Genomic DNA, 27,959 nt, shown 5'->3' on the forward strand with positions numbered 1-27,959 from the left:
TAATTTTTTATTAACTTGGCGATAATCCAGACATAGTCTCCATCGTTCACGACCATTCAAAGGGGGTTTCGGGACTAAAATCAAAGGGCTATTATACTCGGATGCGCTTGGTTCTATTAAGTCATTTTTTAAAAATTCATTCACCTGAGCTTCTATTTCATTAATCTGGCTGTGCGGTGTACGGTAATTTTTTATATAAACCGGTGTGTCATCTTTTAACCTTAATTTTTGCTCATAAAAATTGTTTGTGGTCATCTTGTCAGTTTCTAATGCGAAAACGTCCGCATATTCTTCTATCAACGGGAAAAGCTGTTCTTTAGCGTAACTAGGAACTTTGTTTTCTAAAATTTTCAGTAAAGTTTCTGTCCTTTCTTTAGAAGAGATTTCCTTTTTCGTTGTGTAAACCTTATAATCTGACAACTTCTGAATTGGTAGACGGTCATTTTTCATTATTTGTACTTTATCCGTAGTATTGAGAATTCGGATCAACGGCTGAGCTGAGCTAATTATTGTGCGAGCTGTGAAGACTCCTGCACTAATTTCCCAAGAATCGACCCACTGGGGTTCTAACACTTCTTTTTTCAAATTGAATTGTCTAATTACCTCACTTCTCGCGGGTAAAACTATCGTATTTACTTCGGGACCTTCCCTTATTGGTACCGTAATCATTTGTTCGTTTAATGTAAATCTAAACGTCATATCTCCGTAATTTATATTGCATCTAAAATGTTTCATGAAGTCTTTACCTAGGATCCCATCTGACGGAATATTGAATTCATTTGGTACTACATGTACTGGAAAATTTACTCTAAAATCGTCATTACCCAACGTCGCATTCGTACAACCCAAAGTCGTTATGGGATCTTCCGTTATTCCTGTTATGTCAATCAAATTTTCTACATCTAATAGCGCTCTTGGGCGGACTGCGCAAATTTTTAAGAGAGTTATGTCCGCCTGCGTGTCAATTAGGAATGTGCATTGTTTATTTGAAATCGAACTACTCAAAACTATAAAATCTGAGTAGTTTGGGTTCATAGATAGAACCTTCCTTTGGACTATTGAGACTGATACGGCATCATTGCTGTTGTTTCCCCCAGCTGCTGGTATCGCTGAGGGGCTTCCTCGTTTCCCAAAGCCTCGACTATTCTAACTGAGTGATTCGGATAATTTTGATAATTCTGATAACTTCCGCGACCACGACCACGGCCACGATTCCAGGATCTTCCTCTACCATTATTACCTCGACCATTGCCGTTTTGATGGTAATTATTATTTCCACCATTCCATTTATTATAGTTTCCATAATTATTACCGTAATTACCGTAACCACCACGGCTTCTACCTTTTCCCCGTTTACCTCTAAACTGTGCCTTGTATGCTAACACTTGCTTTTCCTGCTTTTCGGTAGACGATTCTAAAATCAGTTTAGCAACTACTTCATCAGGATCATTGTATTGAGACGCTGATAATACGGCTTTAATCAGATCACTTCGAGCATTCGCCCGACACATGTCAATAGTTTCATCTACACACATTTCTCGTGCTTTGACCTTACCAACACCTTCCAACACTAAAGCTCTTTGGAGTGCTTCACTCAATTTCGTCGCTTCAAGGGCAAAGTCTTGAACCTTGAATCTGTCAAACTTCAAAGCCTGTAACCTACTCTTTACTACTTTAGACGTCTCAGGTTTAATGCCTACTTTAAGTCCATCAATTATTTCTTGAATAGTTTGTGGATCTTCAGGGACTGATTCCATAGCCTTATCTTCCAATTTAGTCATTAAATATGTTATCAAAAGGGTAACGTGCGTCGTACCTGCCATCTTCTCGAGAAGTTTGATAGAGTTTATGAAAGCTGTAAGGGCTAATGGGTCACCTGCATAATTCCTAGAGATAGTTTTTCCTGCCAAGGCAAGAAACTCTTCAGCTGATTGTACCATTTCTGAATCTGAGTCTGAATCACCTTTATCAAGTACTTTTGGGTCAATTTCTTTTACTCCGGGGGGTACTACAATGTGTACTTTCAAAGTTCCAAACAATTTGAGAAGACGATCTCTAATTTTTGTGTGAAATTCCGTACAATAAGTCAAATGGTCTTCTTGCAGATCGTGCGTTCTTATCAACTTTGTCGCAGCGTTATATACTTCAATAATGTCTTGTAAATGTTTATCGAAAGTTTCACGTTGAATTTTCCTTTTAATTGAAACACTCAGGCATTTATAAATTCTTTCAAATTCTATTCTGTGTTCGTCTAATTTAGTACTTAATTGTGTCCATGTAGTCATACTTTGCCAAATAAAAAATACTTATTCGTATCAACTTCACCAGATTTCCAACAATATAAACACATCAAATGAATCTATTCGTTCGGGCTTGACAATAAAACCAAATTAAAACCAATGACAAGACCATCAAGAAAAATAAAATTGAAAAATAAACAATTAAAAATTCCGTTAAATCAAATAAAGGCTTTGATTCAAACGTTTCCATTTCGTACCATTAAATACGCTTTGTTTGCTTTATCAATCACAATGTTGCAATTATTTTCAAAATTTATACATCCTGTCCCAAACTTAGTATCGTATTTCTTTCATAAAATAATACCAAATACCGATTGTAAGCGAAAAAAAAAATAATTCCAAAACTGCGCGTGTAAAGAATTTCAAAACTGCGCGTGTTAAATTCGCTGACATCAGAAAAAAATATTTTTTCTTTCTTTTTAATTAGAACAACTTTTCGTCGTATTTAATATTTCAACATCCTGTCGCAAAATAAACAAGCGTTCTCATATAACATCGATTTTAAAACGTAAGCATAAAATATAATTTTCAATCGCGTGTCGTTACATATAAAAACTTCAAAATTTAAAACATTTTCTTATAAAAAAAAAATCAAATTTTAATTTCCATAACTCATACCTGTTGCTATGTGTATCTGTTTACCCAGGGCCAAATTTTGTACGACCTTACGCGCCTGTGCGATCTATGATTTTCTGTGCCTTCGCTGTTGACTTAGCAATGTTCTCCTGTTTTCCACGGACCCCACGGACCAAATTTGTACGAATTTTCGTGCCTGTGCTCTTGGATGTCCATCAATTCCAGTAATGTTATTTGTTCATTTATTTTTCAAATCCCGTCAAATATTGTTCGTGGTTTATTTTTCTGTTTTTATATTCAATATTCAAATTTGGCGTACTTGTCTCTCACGCTTTACGATACACTTTTTATGTAACGTGTAAAATTTATAGATAAAGTGAATTGCCAATAGTACCACTATTATTAATAAACAAATGCCAGTGCTGGTTTTGTGTTCGGAAAATTCTTGAATTATATTGACACTATTAACATCAGTATTACTGTTAGTACCATCCGTTGTGGCGGTTTGCGGCTTTGAGTCAGATGTGCCCATAATTTATTCATTTAATGATTCACTTTATTAATAATTATTTACTTTGTAGTACAACGGTTTCACTAACCCGACCACTTATCGTTTTTTTTTTTTTTTATATCACTGTCACTGTCGCCATGTATATATATAGTTGGTATATATAGTCTTAACGGGAGTGTTGTATTAAGTGAAACGCACTGCTTGACGATATAATATGGAATGATTCTTTATTCACTTAAGTAACATATTCATGGTTCTTATACTAAAGAGAGAGAACTTACTTCTCTCTTACTTAATATAGTAAGGGGCACTACACTAGCAATGTAGTTTTTTTATAATTGTCAGTTGACTTGGAAATGATGTACTTAACAAGACTTTATGCAGCTTTTTATTACGAAATCATTCGATTTAGTGTTTCATTACTTATGTTTACTATCATTTTGCAGATCTCCTCATTAAATGTAAGGTAATACGAAGATAATCCAATATTCAGTCTTCCTTGGATATTTATAGTTTTGACGCATTCGAAGGAAGAACTATAAGACGCTTTAGGGCGAGAATTGACTACCTAGAAAATGACACCAAAAACTAAATTTCATACTCAAAGTTTATTTTTATTATAAAATACGAAAAAAAGACTGCTCACTAAGGCGCAGTCAGTAAAAAAACGATCTTTTCAAAAAGAAATTTCATTCTTCGAAAATTGCCTTATTTTACGGTTTAGTAGCCTCCACCTCACTCTAGCTGTTCCCAAAATTAAATTTTTTTAAATAAAATAAAACCGCAAGATTGGTATCGTTTGTACGACTACATATGACCTCTCGACAAAAATGTTTTCAGGTCAATGAGGGCAGTTGGGTTAGTCAGGTCGATAAAACAATGCTTCACAATGGCCCAAAAATAAGGTTTTCGAATTTCACTAATTCGAGTTTGCCTCGAAAAAATTGATTAAAAAAATTCTCCAATGTCAAAACAATTGTATTGCCGCATTTTCTAACTGCAAAGACTTATTTGTCGTGAGAGGTAAATGCATCAATGAATGAGTAAATATTGACGAAATTTGTTGTCAAAGTAAACGTTGAGGCATGGGAAAATCGTGACAAGGCAACGTAAAGCTAGAATTTTAGTAGTCACTTTGTCGTTAAAACGCTGTCATCAAATGAATTCCGTTGAGTGATTAACTAATAACTTAGAGAATAAAATCGTCTCTTCGAAATATACTGCTGATTAGATTCAAGGGGATGATTCCAGTTATCCTTTCACTTCACATAGTACATCACCGCTACAACCACAGAGTAATATAAGTTGATTCTCCTATTTGCAAACATAGACAGAGTTAACAAACACAACTCACTATGTCTTATACTGCATATTCTGCACAGAATTAGTTTTATTTACCGAATAGAATGTAACTAAAATTTTAAAGACAATTACACCGTCTCGGCTAATTGAGAACATTTTTCTCGGCAAACAAATGTTTTATTGCATGTCTCTAAAATTAACTGTTTGCAATTACTTTTAGGCAGTGTCTATTAAGCAATTAAAAACCGCAACACATTAACTCCTTCGAATTATGTCTTCCGGTTAATTAGCCGAGAAGACTCTTGAGACGCTGTTTCTATGCATGTAACAAGAATATTTTCTATGGAAGAAAGAATATGTTTGATTTGTTCAGTCTAAAACATGAATTCCTTCACTATTTCTGTTCCATGATATGCAAACGAACACCGGGCATGACGATGATAACCGAGAAAAAAAAAACAATGCGAGTGGTTGATGTGTTCTCGAAAATTAGTTCTACAAATGAGATTGTGCGCTCGTATGTTCTATTTAATAATTAGTAGGTCGATTGAATGGAGAAAAATCGACCAGAAGTCATCATCAGTTTCATTTGAGAAAAACAAAAAAAGAAAAGAAAATTGGATGCTGTACATCTAATAATAATACATATAATCCAACGCAACGCCACACCGTTCTTCTTCACATAGTTAATGTAGTTCGGTTGAAAGAATTGAAAGAAAATTGAGGATTGAAATATTACCGCCACTAACTATAAAACGTGCTGATCCAATTGTAAATTGAGCCCTAGATTACTAAAGTACAATAGTATCAATAACGGTAATCAAGACAATTACATTAAGGAAAAGAAACACTTTTCGCAAAGGTGAACATTTCGATTATGATACCTTTACATGCAGCACAAACGCAGACGTACATATTAGTCTCGCAAAATGTTTGATAATGTGTTACTATACCACTAGTGGAGGTAGCATATCAATCAAATTGGTGAGAAAACGAAGCCACATAAGAAATTTAAAGACTAAATTTTTATTGCCCAGCCTGCAGGTTGCAAATTGAAAATTCGAATTTAAATAAAAAAAAATTCCTTCCATTCTTCATCAATCCTCTTCATTGTGGCAAGAATTCTATAATATGACTGAGATGTAAACTAAATGTGACTTTGAATTCGGCAAATCCCTCCTGGGACACGTGCCAGAACCTTTATTTTGGGGGATAGCCAGTCTCGGCCACAACATAGCCAGAGCATTTTTATTATTTGGATGTACGAAATTAGCATTGCAAACGCTTTCAAGTAAGGACGTTATATAATATCATAAATGATTGCGAGCCTATATTTTTCATCAGTAAGACCGGCACTAACAATTATCTACTAATAATATGGATCTCTTCATTGCCGATTCGCGCTAATTCTTCGGTAGTGTAAAACTAAAGTAAATAATTTGACTCACCGTTGTGTAACAATCGATTTCCTTGTACGGGTTCACAGCAATTAATATTGATCCAGTGTACGTCTGTTTTAATTAATTTTGGTTAAGGAAATTAGAATTCATAACGATAAAAGAAAAGAAATTGGTTACGCATACCAGATATTTTCAATTTAACTATTATAAATAATTCATAACGATCATTTCACACTTATAAAGTTCGTAATTATTATTATCATAAAGGCGCGTTGTTGTTAAGGCGTGTAGAAGATTTAAATGCATAAATAATAATCATAATAATAATCATCGTAATGATAGTAATACAGTAACTGTACAAATTGAATGCATCTGAATTTTCGTTTTATTAATTCAAATACAAAATCGTAAAAAAAAAATGATTTTAATTCGAAACCCAGCAGTACATTTTATACTCAAACACAATAATTATTTGATTAATTTTGGTATTAAAATGTGGAGTCAGATGAGTAGTTATTCAGGCGATGTGCATAATTTATCTCTAACCGAAGAGTTAGACCGCTCGTTACTCTTACAATTCATCCAAAAATGAATTTCGAAAAGTTTCTTCATTCTATTTACCATTCTTTAGACTCGATTCCCCGACAATTTTCGTTAAAATTTGGAAAAACATTTTTTGTCTTATCCTCAATTCCAATTCATTTTCTTATGCGTACTGGGTTTTATTCGGCTCCAACATACAAAATATTTTCTTTAATAAATTGAAAAATTATTCTGGTTGAACAGCACCAGTAAATCGCCATGCATAATTAACATGTTTACAATATAGCATTACACTCTGTGGGAGCAGCGACCAAACAAATAGCTTTGCATTTTCCAACTCAACTAAGAATTTATTTTTCTGCCTGAAAAACGATATTGCTCTTTCTTTCCGAATCAAAGAAATTCATCGGCAATTTGTTATCCGCTCAAAAAGACGCATAAAATTAATCGGATTTACGGGACTTATTTCCAAGCGTTTGTGCCTCCTATTCAGAGACAAGCCACCGTACAAATATATCTCATCTCATCAATTTTCACCCGAAACATTTTAAACTGAAAATTATAAATAATCTTAAATTACTGGAATAATAGTTTCTCTGAAATCATAAACATTTATCACTCAGATAGGTCATACGTTTTCATAGTGTCGGTGAAATAGTTTCGTGTCACATCTTAAGCAACTGGCTATAGAAATAGAATTTATACTCGTGTTCAAAACGCACGTATAAAAAAAAACCTTTGAGAGGATTTTTATTTTTCTTGTACAACCGACAAAATGAATGTAAAAAAAAAGTAAAACGAAATGGTTCATTCGGTAAATCAATGCTGGTAAGAACGTCCGCGTCAATTATGTTTATGAGGTACAACCAAAAACTTATATATCCTCACCTCACTTTCTATTTCGCTTCATCAGTAAATTTGATGATTGAGTGACGCTGCCGAAAGAAATTTTTAATTAGAAAGTTTTTTTTTTGATTTTGAGTTTAAGGCATCGCCCAATTGTATACCGATTCCGATCGATACACGTCTTCATCAAAATCCACAGTCTAACGAATTTTATGATAAAATATATTAGACGAAAATACCTTCCCCCAAGCAGTATAATTTTGTGTAAAAATAATTCCACAAATAATGCTGTTCGTTCAGAGACTAAAATGTAAAATTCCGTGTTTTCAAACGACAACAACAAAATAAAAAATCAAAAACAAAATCGAGCGCACCTAAAACAACATGTTTTAGTTAAACGTTTCAGCTGTATTATAATACACGCCACCCGTTGTCGGTGAATTTAATTTAAAATTTTCTTTATTTTGGCTTTTCTTTTACTGCAGACTCAATGACGATCACGTAAGGTTTTTGGTGAATGTATTGTGAGTGTTTTTCACTCACAAAAATCGACATCATAAAAAGGGCAATTGTTATCGTTCGTAAATGTAGCAGCTTTAACACATAGTGCGTGTGTCGATGACCCTTGATAAACTGAGTGGTGATCCTAATTTTCGATATATATATATATATATAAGAAAATAGTTGCAGACATACTAAAGTGTTCAATTATATCGAACATGGCAGAAAGACAAAAAACAGAAGGTCGTTTTTTGCAGGACAGTTTCTCGATAATGTGCACGAATAATACTGAGAACTGTGCCTGCTTTTTTTTGCAAAATTTTATTCCGTAATGTATGGGAAAACCCGAAATAGTTGAAATGTTGGAAGAATGTATGTCCTACAATAAACCGGAATACAGAGCTGTTTATTCAGTAAATTGCTTAAATGAACTTCTTTCTCTCACAAAATGTTTCTTTGGGAAGAGAAATGATCATAAAAGTATAGCAGATGTTGACAAATCATTTTGCGAAAAAATATGCCGAAAATGCGATGTTTTTACCAGGGACCAAGCGATTTGTCCATTAAATATTCAATTTGGTTTTGTTTTTGTCCCTTTTGCATTTTAAATGTGATGTACCGTCTAATTGATGCGATATGTCAATTCAGACACACAGAATCGCCTGACCGTTTTCTTGAATAAATCGTAATTCTTTCTACACAAAAACGTTGTTGTTTCACGAGATTTATGGCCCATTTTGGTAATTTGATTACCATTACCGCTAACAGTTTTCAAGCGAAGCGATAATTTGAAAGAAGAAAAGTTGCATTACAGTTTTTGACGTTATAACATTTAACTTTGCAATTGAATATTGGCTCATATGTAGACTATTACTGACTGTATACAAGTACATCTCGACTAAGGCTCTCCATCTTTTAGCTAATATTCATGAAAATCTTATCTCATTTTAATCCAAAACTAAATCTAAGCGATTCTGGTAGATTCGTAAGGGAATTGCAAACTAATTAAAAATGTATGACGATAATTCGAAATGAAGTCACCTCCACAGCTAATGTAATTCATCTAGGGAATTACCGCAAACTTTCGATGTCGAACCAACGGTGCTATTTGTCAATAACGTTAGCAGTATAAGGCAGAATAACGTGGAAACAAATGCTTGTGAAATTTGCCAATTTTAGCAAATTTTAAATTCGTAATTTGACTAACTATAAATCGATAAAATCTAATTCAGTATTGTGTTGCATAAGGCATAAGGCTTCTTGTTATTCTGCAAAGTGTTCTGTTGGCTTAATTTACCCGATTATATTGAATCAACTGATGTATATTATATGGAAGCATGAACAGTCACCGAACCAATTCCATTTCGTTTTCTCCATAGCGATTCGATTAGTAAAATAAAACTTAAAAATGTTTTCAATTAACTTATCCAATGCATACGAAATGTATCATTCGCACGAAAAACCCTTCTCAGTTTCGTTGAATTTACGGTTTTAAGTTTCAGCATTCGGTAAATTCGGTAAATTTTTACAATCACGAAAAAGCATCGAAGAAAACGAAGCCCTCGTGTTCAAAAATGTGATCGACCCGAAATTTATTTTAACAACAATGCGCTGTGTGTCATTCAAAATTAGATTTTATTTGGAATTGCGCTCCCATTTCTTACTACCTTTTCCCATTTGAAAATGTAAATGAACCGAACAAAACAAAACGAAGCAAAAAAAAAACGTTTCAATATTTGACTGATGTGCCATATTTTGATTTAATCGGATTTTTCACATCGATTACCATGAACACATCATTTTAACCGTAATTTCACTTTGTCACTCGGTATATCTGACACGTGACAGTGCTGAAACCTTTCGCTTTTTTTATTCCTATTAAAATGTTACTTGATTTTGCAAATAAAATTTAATAATTAAATGACACAACACATTGTGTAACACCTAGGGTATAGATTTACACACAGAAGAAACAGCACAAAAAGCGACATTTTTGAAATCATCAATCGCTACCACATATGCTCAAAGGAACGAGGATTGCGTGTTTCGCTGTTATATTTATTTTATATTTAGAGATAAGTTGGTTACGTGATTACGTACATTTTAATATACCGTTGTTGTAATATTCGGCAGACAAATAAAGTAATTAAATGAAAGAACAAAAAAAAAGTGTTGTATGCACTAGGGACTCAATGGTAAAAAATATAATTTAAACCGCGAAGAGTCAATGCCATTTTCTTCATTGATATTGCGTCAGTAAAATATAATTTAACTGACTGTATTACAGCTCGTTTATATAGAATGGTTAATATAGCAACGTCACAATTTTAATACTAAAATTTTTCACCCCTCATCTCGAAACCGATTTTCTACAGCCACCAATATACAAGCTCTTTATGGCAGTTTATATTTATACCCTTCATAGTTTAGGGGCTGTAAAATTCGACAACTGGTTTCAATGACGAAAAAAACAATCATAAAATGATCCGGCATTCGGCAATAAAACCATCTGATTTAAATATCGTTTTTCACTCTGTATGGGAGCGAAAAAAGAACAAAAAAAGGATACGTAAATCTGATCCCTCTCGTATCGAACTTTTAAATTTCGATTTATTCCATTCTCGTCGATATCCGATATAGCCGTCATATCAGGTACTCCTTTATCGGGCGTGGATCCCAGACGACCTGAAATAGAAAATTAAATTTTAATTATTTGCTGGTCGGTGAGTCCATCTATGGAAGTAATTACATTTGATAATCGAACAAAATGACAAAAAAAGACCGGTGATAATGGTGGCAGAGGGCTGACCCCATGTCTGACCCTCTATATCATATTTTTGTGTGTCGATGGATTTTTAATATTTGACAATTAAATCGAGGGTGACATGGAAATTGTGTTAATTATTGCTAATCAATGGTCCCGTCTACACTATTCAATTTCCGTTGTTAATGGCTTTTTTGATGAACGCGCATTGAATTCGTTTTTTCTCTCGTTCCTATTTTGACGAAGACTTACTTCACAATGGTTCCAATAAGAAATAAATGAATAAAACTGCTCTACGACCAATCAAATAGACCAGTCAATTCAATGGGATCCTTTTTTACGATACGAGTGAATGTCTCTTATTTAGTCGATGTTTATATACACACAGCCCAGCAGTAAACACACACTGGTGTTCATTACAAAGCCGCTATGAAAGGTGTTTCGTACGTGAACAAAATGTAAAATTATTATTTCCGTTGCGAGACGAATAAAATTCAACAAAATGTTAACCGCATAAGAAAACAAAGCCAAAGAAGAATCTCTTTTTGTAAATTGAACTTTAATTGAAATGGAAAATTATTGCTATGGACGACAACAAACGTTCATTCTTAATTCTGAAATTCATATCTTTATGTCTTGTTACAATTGATTTTGCATTGAAATTCATTTTTATCGATAGCACTCAGTGTTTATTGTTTGTAAATGTCATCGATTGCAAATTAATACATCAATTCAACCTAACGAGTCAATATTTTCTTCGAACATATTTTACAGTGACCTTGACTACATAAATTTATATATATATATTCCTCAACACACCATTTTCTCACTCACTAACAGTTAAACATATGAATATTGAGAAATGGTTAAAATGTCGATGATTCACTCAAGGAAGTTCCGTACTCAACTCAATGACGCACAAGATGTTTTCCGTTGTGTGATTATGTTGTCAGTTCAGTGTATATGTCACACGTTGGATATTATGGTATTTATGGTATATATTATGGTATAATGGCATTTCTTTTTTTGGCATACAGATGTTCGATTTTCGTTTTAGTTTACTTTATGTACTTCCTAATTCATTTCCATTTGGCATGGCATAGTGAAATTTTAATGGTTAAGATCCGGTACCATCGTACATACCATTAATTTGTCATTTAATTCAATTTCTTTATGTTTGTTCGTGTAATCGCTACAGTTGTAATGAGCCGTTCGTGCATGTTGTTGCACCCAACTATTATCCGCAAAGTCTTTGCGTTTTGACAACGCCGGCACGAGTTAAATTGTCTGAAGTATGTGTTACAAAATATAAGTTTAAACAAATGAAGTAAAAGATTTTATATCAATCTGTTGAGTACCCAGACACCAAGATCAACCCAGAGTGATTCGATAACTATCCTGTGATTTATGATGTGCGCTTTGTTTGTGAAAGGAAATTGCTTTCTATTACACTTAAATAAAATGATAAAATGAATATTCAACTAATGGTTGTCAATGTGCAAATGTTGTGAAATCTAGTCTAAATTGATAAGGACAGTGTACAGCTGTACAACTCTGATTGAAATGAAATAACTCATGAATTTCGTAATATTTTGATTTGATTATCTAGCTTTCCTAGGTCGAACGAATCAAAATCTATGAATTTAGTGGAAAATACCATGGGATCTCTTGATCAAAATAATGGTAGAGTAGTCCGAGGAATTCTTCCAAGATTCTTATCATTTGAGTTTACTGAATTGATTTGATTGACCAAAGGAAAGAATTTTTTAGCGATCGACGTTCTAAGAAATTTAATTAATGTTTCAATAAATTACTCTCAACAGCCATTGAATTAGTGTCATAATTGCACCAAATGATTTTCATCGAAGTTTTATTTATTTATATTTAAACGCGTGCATAACGGCTGTATTTCACATAGTGCACGTTGTACACGCACACGTGTTTTTAGAGTTTATGAAAATTCTCATTCTCCACACATAAATCATTCATTACCCTCTATAGCTTAAGTACGCATCAACGTATACAACGAAATATAGACCAGCTGGTGCAAATTCGACACGAATTTAACATTCGTTGAGTTCAAAAGTCTCAGTGGTGTTATGAGGTTGACTTCTAAATCGAAACAGTCGTACACGCGCATAGTTTACTAACACGTAAGATTCAGAAATGCACTCTATTCGGTAAAGAACTTATTCAACATAATTATTGCGGTTTTGACTTTCCTGTTCGAATTATAAAATGCATTTGTTTATTTCTATTTTTATAGGCTTTCCATCACTTTGCCACTGCCAGGCAAACATATAAAATGGATTATCTCGTATGCATTGTGGGATATGGTAGGCTGAAGTTCTGCTCTGACTATATGGGCATGCAAACGATTTTGTGTGAGAAGCAAACATTTTCGGAAATTAAATGTCTTTACTGATGTTCACAAGACTACACAACAATATGAGGAATTCATTGATGCAACTTGGATAGAATTCGTGGAATTCGTTTTTTGTTTTTGTTTCAAGATTCATTGGTCTGAATTGCTTCCAGTAAATTTTTAATTATTTAATTTATCGTGTTGTAACATAGCAGCGAAAATTTCTCTTATGGAATTCAATAAACATTACCGTCCAGGCCAAATTGCTTCAATAAACCCACCAAAATGACTGATAAAAATTGCTCAACTGAAATTTTTCGTTAAAATCGTTTTTAAAGCCGGAGCATTATAATTTGATCGATTCTACTCATTTAATTCATTTTTAAATAATTGTAGTTTTCGAAGAAATCATTTCGAAAACATTACAGTATAAAAGCTTAGACACGTGCATTTGAACGGATTACCCGCAGGTATACCGCGAGTAAACAGCTCTAATGCGCATGTGTAAGCTTTTATACTGGAATGTTTTCGAAAACTACAATTATTTAAAAATTAATAGAATCGATCAAATTATAATGCTTCGACTTTAATATTTCGATAAAATATTTCTCGTTTTTCGAATTCAACAATTTTTATTTCTGAAATAAAAACCAGCTTCTTTTCCAGCGAACTGTTCCAAAATGAGCCTATTTTTATAGAAAATTCTGTTCCGAAAATCCCGCAAATATTTTTTTTTATCGATAGTTCTGGATTCCGAGCGAACATTACCGCAATTTATCGTCTCGTCAGGCACAGCGGACATTTTTCCTGTCGAAATTCGGTTCAAATCCTCGTACTCACTGAACAAAACTCAAAATTTCATTTGCTTAATTAACGAACGGAAATGGAAGCAATTATACACTCCATAGGGTAGAAACATGGGAATAATTTCATTAACTTCAGCATTAAATCGTAATCTAAATCTCCAGATATTCTGGTGGTTCAGACTATACATTGCATTGTGGGTATGCATGTAGAGATAGATTGAAAAGTGGTTCTGAAAAAAGGAGTAATTTTACTTCAATGTATTCCGCAAGCCCTTTTCCGTACATTTCTCTTTTCTTCTAACATAAATAAACATTTTACACGAAATTCGTTCGTTCAAATATTTTTTATTTATATTCCTCACTCTAATTTCACTTAATTAATGTTTTGTATTCCAATTAACTTTATTTATTTGAATTCGTTTAGCATAATCAGTAAAGATTAAAAAAAATCATAAAAAAAGAAGAAAATCATATCTACAAATCATAATTTATGGACCATTCACATAATAAATGTCTATTTTAGTTAGTTACAATTCAGTCGAAAATATACAGTTAAATGGTAGCAAGAAAGCCACATGTTTTATTTGGAAGGTATTTTTGTATTATACACAGAAGAAAAACTCCTCAAGTTCATCAAACTCTACACAAACCCTCCAGTAACAATTACAAATTATTGATTTTTATTTTGTTTCTCTTCTGTGTGACATATATAAATGCACACACCGAGACTGTTGATAAATCCTTGCAACATTAATGTCAGATAAGCCGTTTAAAAATGAATTTATGTGTGAGGGGAAATGGGCTAGTCGCATAAGGATTTGGATTATTATACAGACTAAAATGTATTCGTTTACAACTTTCGGCGATTCATTGTAAGATTAACGGAAAAAATCAATGAAAACGCAAAGTTGAATTTATATTAATTACACCACTGTGTGGCAAATAACATCGACATTTTCGACATTCGGAAAATTAGATAAATGAAAAGTGGCGAACGTGGTGTGTAGCAGTAGATATAGTCGATGGTATAAAAGTATATCACCACCGAAATTAATGTAATTCTGCAGCATGAATCGCCGTTAAATTTTGTTACCTCCATTTAGAGGTCCAGGAGCGTATCTGATTGGTGGAAATTTATCACGAGGCCGTTTCAGCCAAGCCAATAGTAATTATCAACGGAGTGGATAAAATTGAAATGCAGTTTAATCATAAATTACAATTTCACACAGTGCTGTGAAGACTGTGCACAGATTGTTAGGTGAAGGGGTTGTATGGTTTAATGAAAATTTGAGAGAATGAGGTCGTAAATGACAGTGCAGATTCAAATAGTACAAATGCTACGTTGTCAGAGTCGATTTTCGTTAACAATGGTCAGATGACAAGCGAACTACAGCTAGGTCTGGAGAACCGAACGCTAGACATCTGACAAAAACTTGCAGCTTCTGTACAAACATCAATAACCTACTCAGTTGCGACCATAACGTGACCATTATTCTTGTTTGAGCCCATCATTAATCTTTATCATCACGAGTGTGAGTTGTGTAGTGTTAATTTATTGGAAATTTCTGTGAGACCCTCAACAGCTCTTCTATACGCACAATCCTGTGCACGATTCGAATCACAAATATTTAAAAAATATTTTTGTTTTGCCTGAACTTTACCCTTTAAGTGAGATCAGGACCACATACTGGTACAAGTCCATCCGTTATTTCCAAACCTAAGAATACAATGCAGAAGAAAAGACTAAATCTTCGGAAATTGTTATGAGTTAACAACTCCACCTACATACTCAACTTGTCCGTCATCATCAATAAATAAATAAATAACATCCTCCTATAATTACACACGCATTCGCTGAAACCTTTGCATAACTCTTCTTCCACATATTTTAATCGTATCGCATTCAGATCAGAAGCGATATACAGACATTATCAAGAATATAAATATGTTTGATGTGCACGTAGTATTGTCTTACGTGTAGGCACACGGATGGTGGTGAATGCCTGGTTGAATCATACATATGTACGTATGTATAACTAAATGTATCGTGTTATTTTGTTATTATCACTTATTTACTTTTACAAAACCGCAAAGATCTAATTTTACTCGAAAGGGTCGTTGTTCTATCATATACGAAAATGTGGTGGCAGTGGCACATACTTTATCGGCGGAATGTTTTGTAAATATATATCATCTGGCTTCTAGTGGCTTCTAGTGATGAGTTTAACGTAATGAAAAATTTAACATTTGTGTAAATTGGAATGTATAAAATACAGAAGAGAGAAGAGGAAAAAAAACGTATGAAAAGTATGGATATCCAAGTGCAGTTTCATCATGAGTAACAACATAAAGTTGTGTATTAAATTTCAATAATAAGGTAAAATGTTTATTTTTAGAATTCGATTGAAGAAGATGGGTATGAATGAAAATGGAGAGGATGCTGTGTGTAGTTCAAGTACGTTGATATTGAAAATAATCATCACTATCACACCGTCTTGTAAAATTCAGTTCCGGTTTTCGATTTTCATATTTGTACTTGTTACATACCTACATATTTAGGGTGTAGCGGTTTTTACAAAATGTGTTAGTTCTTTTAAGGCTCAGCCGGAAATCCACTCAGCTGGTCCATCTGATCATTTTATGGAAGAAAAAAAATTTTCAAACTTTAATTTTGTGTGGCCGCCAGATCGATTTTCGAAAATTTCGTCGTTTTCGGTCCATGTCATCACATATATCGATTTTTTACGGTGGGCTCAGTGTACATAAAAAGTCAACATGGTAATCTAATCTCCAGGCTTCACAGATTATTTTATAAAAATGATCAAGTCTAAAAATACTTTTTGAGTTCATGACTGATTGTCAAAGTTCCCCGATGGTGATTTTGAGACTTTAATCTCGCCACAAAATTTGATGAAAATGTGCAAAAATGTAAATTAAACTTTAAATATGCTAAATGGACCGCGGTGAGTCAAATACAACATCTGATTTGATTTGGGACACCTAAATTTGATATTTATCTGACAAAAAGTTGTGTTTTTGGAACATGGAATATTGGTGGCGAATTGCCTCAAATCAATAATTGTTTAGCTTATAATGTATTCCCAGGTTCTGACAATGCGACACCTTCAATTTTAAGCGTTTTCTAAGCTAATTTACGGACTGTTGACAAGTACTAGAGCCACTAGCTACGTCTCGTTACTTTTTCAAATTTTAATGTATTTAATATTGTAAATTAGCTTAGAAAACGCTTAACATTGAAAGTTGAGCCCACCGTAAAAAACGATATATGTGGCGTGGACCGAAAACGACGAAATTTTCGAAAATCGATATGGCGGCAGCACAAAATTAAAAGTTGTAATTTTTTTTTCTTCCATAAAATGACTCCAGCTGAGTGGATTTCCGGCTGAGCCTTAAAAAAACTAAGACATTTTGTGAAAACCGCTACACCCTACTGCATATATTACAAATTCTGCTTCAATTTTTATTGTAGAAAGAATTGCGAACCAGGTGCAAAAATTTCGAGTTAAAAATATTGCAGAGGTGACTGGAATACATCGGCTGTAATTAAAATTGAATAACACAGGCCGTTTAAGCGGGAACTGTCTATGAGAAAATATTTTCTTAAATTATCTCGAATTTACTTGAAAATGTTATTCTAAAAATTTTGGGCATTTTCCACTAAGTTCCGAAAAATTCAAGAAAATAATTTCACAAAAACAGATCCAGTCATCAAACCTACGTTGTACAGTTCGGGATAAAAACAATCAGAATTATGCAAAATATCGTAGCTTGATCAAAGCGGCACATTAGGTGGAGGGATTTCCGTTTCGATTTCCACTATAACTGATAACTCGTTGGAATTGAGTAAAGTAGATAAAACGGAGAATAAATCATAATTCAGTTGGAATCAGAAAGCTTGGCTTTATTCTATGTCCTGATGATATGGCTAGCATTCAGCTATTTGGCAGAACATGCTGACGAGGGTTCTACACTATCCAATTACAAAAATGTTGTCTTTTGTACACCTAGGCTGCCGGTACTTTTGTTCTTAAATGCTTCCTAGATGTACAACCTGTTCATTGTAATAGATATTGTTCTATCTTATTGTCACTATTCACTAATCACACAGTTCCAATAAAACTGCACTCACCTAAGCGTCCAATTTAAATTGAAAAGGTCAACTCATTGATTTATAGTACTCTGATGAGTAGAAACACTCGTCTTTCGGGATTTAACAAATGGAGATATTGGTAGAATTTAACTAGAAATCTAACTAAACGTAATCCACAAGTTGTGAACCTATTCGATTTCATCAGGATAATTTTTGTCGTGGAAATTGCTTCCAGTTCTTCCAGTTGATAAAGCTAGAACTCAACGATCAAAAATCTTGGATTAACTAGAATATTCGACGATGAACAATCATAATGGATCCACTCTAATGCACACACTTGAAAAGCGACATAAATTTCGGACAAGCAATGTGGATAAACAGTAACCACAATAAGCCAATAAGCCATATGTTCCATTTTCCATTCATTTGAGCATCGTTGCGTTACTTCTATATGCACCGTAGAATTCAATAAATCGTTGATGTTCGTATGAAGATAATCAAAATAAACTTCTTAGCATAAAACGTATACACGCAGACTTCTTGTCCATTTGTTACACCTTTGGGAAAAGAATGGTACACACACGTTTGGCTAAGGTGTTATGTAAATAAGAAGAGAAAAAAATTAACATGATGAAAGCACTGCCTCTAAAGTTTCGACTGATTCATTCTCTGATTATATTCGTTCATAGAAATCATAATTACTGAAGTAAAAAATTCCCGTTGATCAGCAAAATCTACGCATTTATCGGTCCAAGCATATTATTCAAATCAAATTATGAAAATAGTTACGTAAGCACGCGTAGTATATGTGCGCATAAATATATAAGGTAAAAAATCGCGGTTCGACAGTTGAAAAATGGTTCATTTTCCGACACTTTGAGATACGTACTTTTTGGATGCAAAAAAGTGAATGAATGAAGTTTGCACTAAAACTAAGATTTTTTCCAATAAACTCAATCATTTTCCTAATCAAAGTCGTTTTCTTTTTAAATAGCCGAAAATGTGGACCTGTGAAAAAGTGACTTTTTGGGTGGAATTCCTATGACTTTGGATTGACGATTTATCCAACAAAAAAATAATTCAAAAACTTGGAAATCATATTTTTGATTTATGTGATCGTCAATGCTTATTTTTATGTTTTCAAAGGTAAGGATTAAAAGTGATTATTTATGTGAAATTTTGCATATTGAATACGGATCGGGCTTCGACGCGGAAAATATCGCGGTTCGTCACTGCTTCTTGTAACTGAAAATTTACATGTTTTTATTCAAAATTTGAGTTTTTTTTTTGTATTTTGATGGTAGAAATTAGTGAAAGAACCTATAGTGAACAATTTACCGAGCAAAAAATGTAGCTGCGAATTGAATTTCTTTCGAAAATTGGAGACGATTTTTACTTTAAATAAAGGTTTTAAACAGATTTTAATAGAGAATTAGTTGTTCCTATGATTCCGAACACAGAAAACAGAAAAAAATGAGTTCAAACTCAGATTTTCAAAATTCTGTCGAACCACGATTTTTTACCTTATGTTGATTTGATCAACGACTTGAGCATAAGTTTATTTTTTCTAACAGTTAACTGGTCGATGGAACGATATTTGTGTGTATAATGAGTTTGATTGAATTATAAAAGTTTGTATTGTAAAGAAATTTGTGAAGAGAGAACTGTTCAAAAGGGAATTGATTGCCTAAGAAATAATTTCAATTTCATTGATCAATATTTTGCTATAAAGCCACTTTATCCATATCGACAATGTTAGCAAGACGCATAAAAAACAACCATCGCATTGCATACATATTTATATAGCCGACAAGGCACTTCCATCCGAATCTGTTTCTGTTTGCAGACCAATAATATTGCTGAACACTGATTTTTTGCTTTTCAAACTTTGAATTTGGAATTTTTAATTTTCTTACATTCATCTCGGTTTCGTGGAAACGAAGAAACAATTTTACTTTTTTCGATGATTCATTTCGCATGAATGCTCGTAACGTATAATAAAGCTGTTTACCTGTGTTTACAATAATTATCATCGTCACTCATTTTATGTTGTGTATAAAATATCGTAAATACACTCTGAAGGGTCTCATATTATTTTGTAAAGCCTCTTATCAGCAGTGTGTAACCGTCTAATGAATTAATCAATTAGATATTATGTTAATACCTGTAGTACTTGACTCCCTCGTTTAATACTTTGACGTGTTTATGTTTTGTATCTAATATTTTTGCTGACACGGGTGTAATGTATACCGGCCAAGAAAACAAATTGTGGGCTCGTGACGCATTTTTTTTACATTTTTGCTAATAATTTCATATTGAGCTGTTTGGGTAGATGAATGAATTGTTTCAAGAGAGGCACTCAGATTTAAGAATTAATTTCCATAGATTAGCAAAGACATTCAGAAGTTTCTCGAATTCTTTTTGATATCTCGGGCAATTTAGAAATAAAAAATTGGAAATTTTAGCTTCAGCTGCTCTACAAACTTTTAATTTTTTTACGCACGATGACATCATCTATGGGCGCATATGTCATCTTTCTATGAAGAAACGAACAATTTGTTCAGCTTGTGTTTCGATTTTTTTTTTTGCTGTACATGAAGGTGTGTGCTTGTGGACCAACTGGTGAATTTCAAAAAATTGCACACAATTATAATAACTTGTTGTTCAGCCTGATCAAATAATTGTTCGAGGAACCAGAACCAGTCAAACTACTCATATATGCAACATGAGATGCTAAAGAGAAATTAGGGATGCACGTTTTTATGTGCGTATTCGGCATTCGTACAGACACAGAGTCGTACCCACTGGGCTATCAATGCTTTCATTTGTGTAGTTAAAACATCATCGAATCGAATGAGTGGTAGAATTAAATCTTTTTCGACTTCTGATTGGCGTTAAAAATTAAGCAATGGCGGACGGAACCAAGGCTGTATACTCAGGGTTGATGCACGTTACTGACGTTATACAAATCTAAGGATGACCTACTTTGCTGTTGATCCACGATTGCTGTTGATTCACGACGTGTGACTTACAACCCCAAGTATACAACCTTGGACGGAACAACCCAACGAGTCTCGAATACCACTTCTTATTTCAAAAAGTGTTATAATCACGTTCAAGTGTTAGACAACCCTTTTTTTATCAAAAAAGCTATCCCCTCAAATTTAATAAGTTTCATAAAATTTCCGTCAACCAAATGAACTCATTCCTCTTATTAAACTCGGCTACACACTACCAGCAAATTAATTGCGCAACCAAAGACTTATTCAAAATTTTATTTCCAAAACAAAAATAAAATCCGTGTGCTATATTTAATCATCTTTGATTATTTTTACTCTGGTTATATGAGACCATAAGACGGACTTACTTTTTCTTTCATTGTGTTTGTTTATTTGTTTGTACATAATATATTTAATATGCGTATCTGCATTGCAAGACTTTTTATTTCCTCAAATATTGAGTAAGTGGAAATTATAAATATGAACACGATTTGATAACCACATATGGTGCGGAGTGCACATGTAAAAAGTTGATTTTAATTTTTAAAGCGTTGAGCATTTATTGTGGCCTTGGAATGTAATCTCTCCCTCGTGTAACGGATCAATGATCAAAAGATCTGAATGTATAAATAAGGTGCTTGCAGTAGCAAGTGAAATTAAATGCCCTATGCAAAATTACCAGTGCGAAACGGTAACATTTTCCTTCCACCGACATTCATCTGCTTTTCGTTTAAATTGCCAGACGACGTTTATACCACACACCACCAAATGACATGTGTTTATTATCTCGGCCGAAAGAAGACTGAATTTTTAACCCCTTTGCACGATTACTTCTTGCATTGAAATTACAATCTCGATTTCATTACGACGAAGCACTTGCAAGACCGAAATTTATTTTATATTTAAATTGCTGCACTTATCTTCAATCACCATTTCCTACAATGCAACGTTGGCTGAATATAAGTGTTAAATTCTGCAGCTAACACAACTTTTATTGCATAAGGTGACCGATCTTACGGCTTCATTTCATTGTGCTGCAATTTTATTCACGAAGTAAATTCAGAAATATTTTTTTCTTTCGCATTCCCAGAATAATAGAGAAATAGCTCTCTGGCTGGTTGGTGCAAAATATTTTTCTTTAATGAATTTTCAATTCGATTAACATAAATCGATCGAACTATAAACTCTATTCCAACCACTCTCTTGGTCTCTGAACTTCAAGTGGATTATGCTAAAGCAACAGAAGTTTTTCTTTTCTCAACACTAGCAACATAATAATATTCATCGGCTATTTTTAAGTAGATGCACCATGTTACCATGAACCTTGTACATTACAACTTTTACCCTCGTCAATAAACGATATTTTGTATTTTAGAAACATCAGTTAGCAGCTGGGCGAATAATTTCAGTATATTGACTATAGGTCACGAAATAAAAGAGGAAAAAAACACACTACACACAGCAGTATGCCTACTTACAGCACGAACATACGAAAATATGGGGGCGAACTCTTTTGCATTCAAAATAAGGGTGTGTTTTGAATCAGAAAGAATGAACTTTGAATAGCGAAAAGAGCAGAAAAAAACACACATTGCGACTGAACATTACGTATTTCAAATGGTTAAAATAGGAGGACATTCGACATTTAATTTTTATCATGATCATTTTCTGTTCGATATTGCCCGAAAAAAATTGTATAAACATTTACCTTCAGCAAAAATTGGTGGAGCCATGTTGATCTGGTTACTGAAAGTTATCTAGGGTGGGTTTGTGATGAAAATGTTATCCAATTTTTCTGTACACAATTTATATATTTTTTAACTCATTTCCGCAACCAATAACATACGTTATTATCCCGATGCTACATACTATTGATATAGCTTTGATGAAACGAACATTTATCTTTTCACATTTATTTCATTATTTGCAAAATTTATCCAAAAAATTTCCCCAAAAAGAAAACACACACAACATAACATTGACACTCCGTAGCGCATTAAATGGTCGACGTACACTCACGATGAAGTTGCGTTTAAAACTGTTTGAAGCGATGGTGTTGAAGAGCTGATGTTAAATATTAAATCGATGTAAATCGAGAGAACGGGAGAGAGTTTTTCGCATTCGCTCTCTGTTTACAAATTTAACGCTACAAAATTGTTCATTTTTAATTCATTATTATCGCATATTGCTCTCTTCGATGCTGCACGAAAAAATCTCGACAGATTTGAAAAAAAAATTTAAATGAGATTTCAATAAACAAAAATCGTTAGAAAAATAAAAAACAAATAACCGGAAACACGACTATGAATACAAATAAGGGAGACAATTACAACTACTGGTCGGTAATCTTTTTTCTGAAACATATCCGTTGATCTTATGACAAAGAAAAATGCTCAAGAAAGTGGTTACAGGCGTTGCAGGGGCAAGGGTACAAAATTTTACCATAAATTTTAAATATGATTTCCGCATTATAGTGTTTTATGTTCCCCAGGTCGATCGTCGAGTTCTCAAATGATGTTCTCATTTTATGTTGTATCGGCATGATTTTTTTTAAATTAGAGGTATCGGTCTTTTAGGATAACAGTCCAATCCTTTTTAGAATTGTTGGAGATTTATTTTCCCTTACATAGCTTCCAAATCGTCAACGTAAGCGTTTTGGTCAGCGGTCCGTAATGCGTTGTTATCACTGTATGAGTTTTCAATCTTATTCACTTCACACGAGATACTTATCAATGTATACGAGATATATCGTGTGTATGGAATGTCGATTGAAATCATATTGCTCGATGAAAGGATTTTATGACATGATTACAAAATTCAGGGCTTCACTCATTACCCACATTTCATATACTTTATTTTCTTATACTTTGTAGAATTCTTAGATTCATTCTCGGTATGTATAACGCTCGGAGAGATGTAAATGTAGTATTTACGAATAGATGTTGCATTGAGACAGAAAAGGACATTGCAATGACGCAACGATTGTAAAGTTTGTTGAGGTCGATAGAGGAAGTAGCTACTTTCTGATCTGAAATAAATATTTGCTATGGCTACAAAAATGTCGTCGTATAAGATGAGGTGATCAACCAAAATGACGTCAACTTAATAATAATAATGATCAAAAAAGATCTCTGCATCCCTTGTGGGGATCGAACCCACGACCTTTGGATTAGAAGTCCAACGCGCTATCCTCTGCGCCAAAGGGACATACATGAATTGATGTGCTAATTTCAATTGGTAAGAAATCGAAGCACTTCAGATACGAATTGGTTCGGAGATGAAAATTCAAAATATTTTTTTTGTTCACTGATTATATTCAACCTAAATGTTTGAAGATATTAATGGAAGCTATCTGTGTTTTGTTATCAACCCAAAAAGTTTAAAGTTTTTCCAAATTATTTTATCAAAATTTAAATTTCGACATGAAATCTTTTAATCTCATTAGTAATGTTGGATGGAGATGACCTACGGTACTTTCTGTCTTTGCCATTTATTGGCTTTCATTTTATTTAGACAAAGACACGCAAAAATACTAATTGAACGTATGTCTCCTCGTCAACCAATCTTTTTTTAAATATTTAGTCGTCTGACATTGGAAAAGTTCAATTTCACTGGGATAACAAGCATTTTTTAAGATGGCTACATAGGTCGTAGAAAATATCTTAAAATGTACATCGTTCTACAAGTTGAGTAACCGAAAATGTAAAATCAATCACACTTGGCCCTGCGTCACAAATTTTTCGTAATTCGTCGACAGTTCGTTTCGAGCAAGGTTCTGTCGTTATACAGTTTGAAAAATGACAAAACTACTTGCACGCTTCGTTGTTTAATTTTTACTCGACGTACATGAATTTGCTTCCCTTCTAATTTGACGCTTTCAAACCCCTCCCTGGAAACGAACTGTCGAGCTTTTTTCTAAAGCTTCAACATACCGGTGAATTCAAATGGAAGTTTCAGGAAACACTACTAATGTGCCCTGTTAGGACTTGACCCAAAGACGATTGACAGAGGCTTTATAATATGAAACATCACGCATGCGCAAACCACAGACAGTTCAGTTTACTAAATAAACACGATTTGCAGTTGAGGGACCGATTCGCTTTTTCTTGACCTTAAACTTCAAAAAAAGCTTTCCGCTTTCCCTGAGTTGATCAATATACATTTGTGACATTTCAGACTGATAGAAACAAAGAACTTTTTTGACTTAACTTTACTGACGATATACCAACTCTTTCAAGCTTTCACAACAGTTTCCGACTGTTGACGACGAGTACATAAAGTCGCCTATCTCTTGATGTAACAAGAAGCGTAATAATTGTACCGTCATTGATATTCTTACTTTGGCCATCAGTCAAAATTTTACCTTTTGATGATGGTACACTTTTGGTGTCGAATGGAATAGAAGTACGACGCATACGATGTGTTATGTTTTCACAATTTTTGTATTCATTATGGATCTTTCACAAAAAAGAAAATTAATTTAAGAATTTCATTGAATTTTCATATCAGAAATGAACGATAAGCTATGCACCAACGTAAATTGTAGTTCCTTTGCATCTCTATTACACTGACAACGACTATGGTGCTGCTACACAACTTTGGATAATTTACTTTTCATATTTTGGGGCTGGGCTGTCAATATTCGAATAATCTCTGATGGGAGAATAAAACTGGAAAGAAGAAAAAGAGAAAAATTGGAACATTAAGTCAACAATTCCGACAAATGTATAGATGGATCCACCTTGTATTGTTTGTTTCGGTATGCCTCATTTGACAATTTGCTGCGATCCCATGCGACATCTGGGTTACGGGTGGCCAATCGGATTGTATAATACAGGGCACCGGCCATTCCGACAGCGGTACAAACGTATAGTGGAATCAACTGAAATTTAAATTTTTGTTTATAGTCTGATGGCCAATTGAGAAACAGCTTCGGTTGGTTCTGCTTTTTCTGCAGGTATTGGCGATCTATCAATTCATTGATTAAAATGGGCTATCTTAGCTTTCATATCATGGACTGGACACAACATATCTATGCAATTTTGCACTATATCAATGTCAGTGGATGTTTTCGATCTTGCTATGAAGTAAGGCATTTGACTATCGGGTAAGAACCGTCCCGTTTTTCTCAAAAATCTACTGAAACAAATGTCGACAAGGAAACAGTGATTGGGTGTTCACGACTGTGACTTAGCAGAAAGTTCCCTGGAATTTGTATCTGCTCTTCCTAGACTCGTTATCAATAGAGCAGTGGAGGTATGTCAGAATCTTTTCCCTGTGTTAGATACCCTGTTATAGATGATGTAAACAGAAGTAGATTCGAGCAGAAACTGCAGATCTGAAGGTGCTCTTGATGTTTATGAATTATGCTACCTCAATCACTTTAGAACGAGTAAAGTCAATAATAGCTTTGGATGTAGCTTTGAGTAAGAACGGTTTCTTGGAATCTTGAGAGCTGGATGTGATACGCAACTGTTTGTTATTTAGAAAATCGAAATCTTTTCAATTTAACCTGTAGCCAGTAAAATGCTTAATTAGATTTCGTCACTTCGAACGAACCATACAATAGTTCTTTAATGAAAAAGTCTGCAACGCAGATTCTGATGACTGCAAATTATCGATTCTCTTTGTTTTTTCACCTTGACTTTTGAATCTGCTTACATTTGTTGCCAAAAATAAATATTGGCAACCAATTACGGAAGCATATTGACTAAGGTTCAAAGGCGAAAAGCCTATCTTTCGGAAGCGCTTTCTCTCAACAGCCCACCGAGTAATTCACAGGAATGGAATGAATGTTTCTTTGGTTATACAGATTATGTAACGAATGAATGTGAATATCAACAGTTCAACAAATTACTCACAGCCGGATGCTTTTTCAGCGAAGCAATGCTCATTCCCTGCATGTTGACTGATATTCCGGATCTTCTGTTTTCAGTAAATAAGTAATGGTAACACCACTTCTATTAGTTCAGCACGAATGTGAGAAAAAATTTTCGACGGAAAAATGGCCACAACGACGATTGACAGCAAATGTCGAAAAAAATGTAATTGAACTTGTCAAACGTCAGAGGAATATCGAACATTTCGACAGAATGTTTTGTGAAAAGTGGCGCGTAATTTTAAACTTTGTTTTATTTATTAATTCTAATTTACGTTATATTGCTGGGGTAATATGCTGGGTTTCGACTTGTTTCCATGGTCATCATCAGGAAAAGCTTTATTCAAGAAAAAACAAATTTGTTTCGATCACAAAATTACTACAATTTAACAGGAAAAACTGTGTTACCTATTTTCTTTGGATTTAAGTTTCAAAGATTCGTCAAATTATGGTGGATTTTACGTTAAAATAACAAACTGGGATAAATAAAAACAACATTTACATGGCACTGAGCCTCACTATTGTCTAGTCATTCTCGAAGATTATGTCACTAAGTGTCAAGTAACTGGGAGTAACTGTCACTAAGTGTAACTGGGAGGAACGAAGAACATGTTGTGTGTGTATTTGGTTTATTGACATAAACTTAAAAACTCTTTTTTCGGCGGTATGATTAGTAAAATGACTTTAATTAACGCCCCTAGCACTCAAGCAAATTTCTGAATTTATTTCATTGGCGTACACTGTATATTTTTGATCGTATACAAGGTTCTTCCTATTTGTTCGAAGTACATTAGATTTTATAGGGATATCTTTAGTCCGTTAAAATTTGAATTTTATCAACTCTATACACTGTAATTAAGATTTCTTCAGACAACACAACCCTGTAAGTCTCCTTAGATGCTGAAAGATTCAAGAATGACATAAGTAACCTCATTTCGCAATAGAATAAGTTTTCATAGTTACAATCGCTATTTTTTACTATTGACATAATCACGTTTCTTTAGCTTCCTCTGTCTTTCGTCTTTCACCAACATTATCATCCATCCTGTATTGTCCA

At 33.7% G+C, this 27,959-nt stretch overlaps 2 protein-coding genes and 1 non-coding gene across 4 annotated transcripts in view; all 3 read right to left on the reverse strand.

The window, feature by feature from the left end:
• The window catches only part of LOC119069170 (myosin-I heavy chain), a 43,005-nt gene extending 19,940 nt beyond the window's left edge, over positions 1–23,065 (reverse strand). For both annotated transcript variants that reach the window (XM_037173081.1, XM_037173080.1), the window contains exons 1-3: positions 22,733–23,065; positions 10,549–10,664; positions 6,138–6,200 (exon numbers count right to left, since the gene is read on the reverse strand). In XM_037173081.1, the coding sequence (XP_037028976.1) occupies positions 6,138–6,200; positions 10,549–10,664; positions 22,733–22,757 (204 nt within the window). In that variant the 5' untranslated portion in view covers positions 22,758–23,065. The remainder of the gene's footprint in view (positions 1–6,137; positions 6,201–10,548; positions 10,665–22,732) is intronic.
• A 1,093-nt stretch (positions 23,066–24,158) lies between these two features.
• Positions 24,159–24,231, reverse strand: Trnar-ucu. Its single transcript has one exon. It is a non-coding gene; the product is annotated as a tRNA-Arg (tRNA).
• Positions 24,232–25,447: 1,216 nt separating this feature from the next.
• LOC119069288 (cytochrome c oxidase subunit NDUFA4) lies at positions 25,448–27,055 on the reverse strand. Its single transcript, XM_037173356.1, has 3 exons — positions 26,886–27,055; positions 25,766–25,906; positions 25,448–25,694 (listed from the first exon to the last, which is right to left on the reverse strand). The coding sequence occupies exons 1-3, from the start codon at positions 26,925–26,927 to the stop codon at positions 25,632–25,634; spliced, it is 246 nt and encodes an 81-aa protein (XP_037029251.1). The 5' UTR covers positions 26,928–27,055; the 3' UTR covers positions 25,448–25,631.
• Between the last annotated feature and the right edge of the window lie 904 nt (positions 27,056–27,959).

Source organism: Bradysia coprophila, assembly GCF_014529535.1.
Source record: "Bradysia coprophila strain Holo2 chromosome X unlocalized genomic scaffold, BU_Bcop_v1 contig_26, whole genome shotgun sequence".
Taxonomy (NCBI): domain Eukaryota; kingdom Metazoa; phylum Arthropoda; class Insecta; order Diptera; family Sciaridae; genus Bradysia; species Bradysia coprophila.

What these genes read in the sequence shown, in the direction of transcription:
- LOC119069288 (XM_037173356.1), bottom strand. Translation starts at nt 26,927, where the DNA reads ATGCAGGGAATGAGCATTGCTTCGCTGAAAAAGCATCCGGCT. An exon ending in CGCTGAAAAAGCATCCGGCT is followed by an intron (nt 25,907 to 26,885) that starts GTGAGTAATTTG and finishes TTTAAATTTCAG; the next exon opens with TTGATTCCACTATACGTTTG. An exon ending in ACCGAAACAAACAATACAAG is followed by an intron (nt 25,695 to 25,765) that starts GTGGATCCATCT and finishes TCTTCTTTCCAG; the next exon opens with TTTTATTCTCCCATCAGAGA.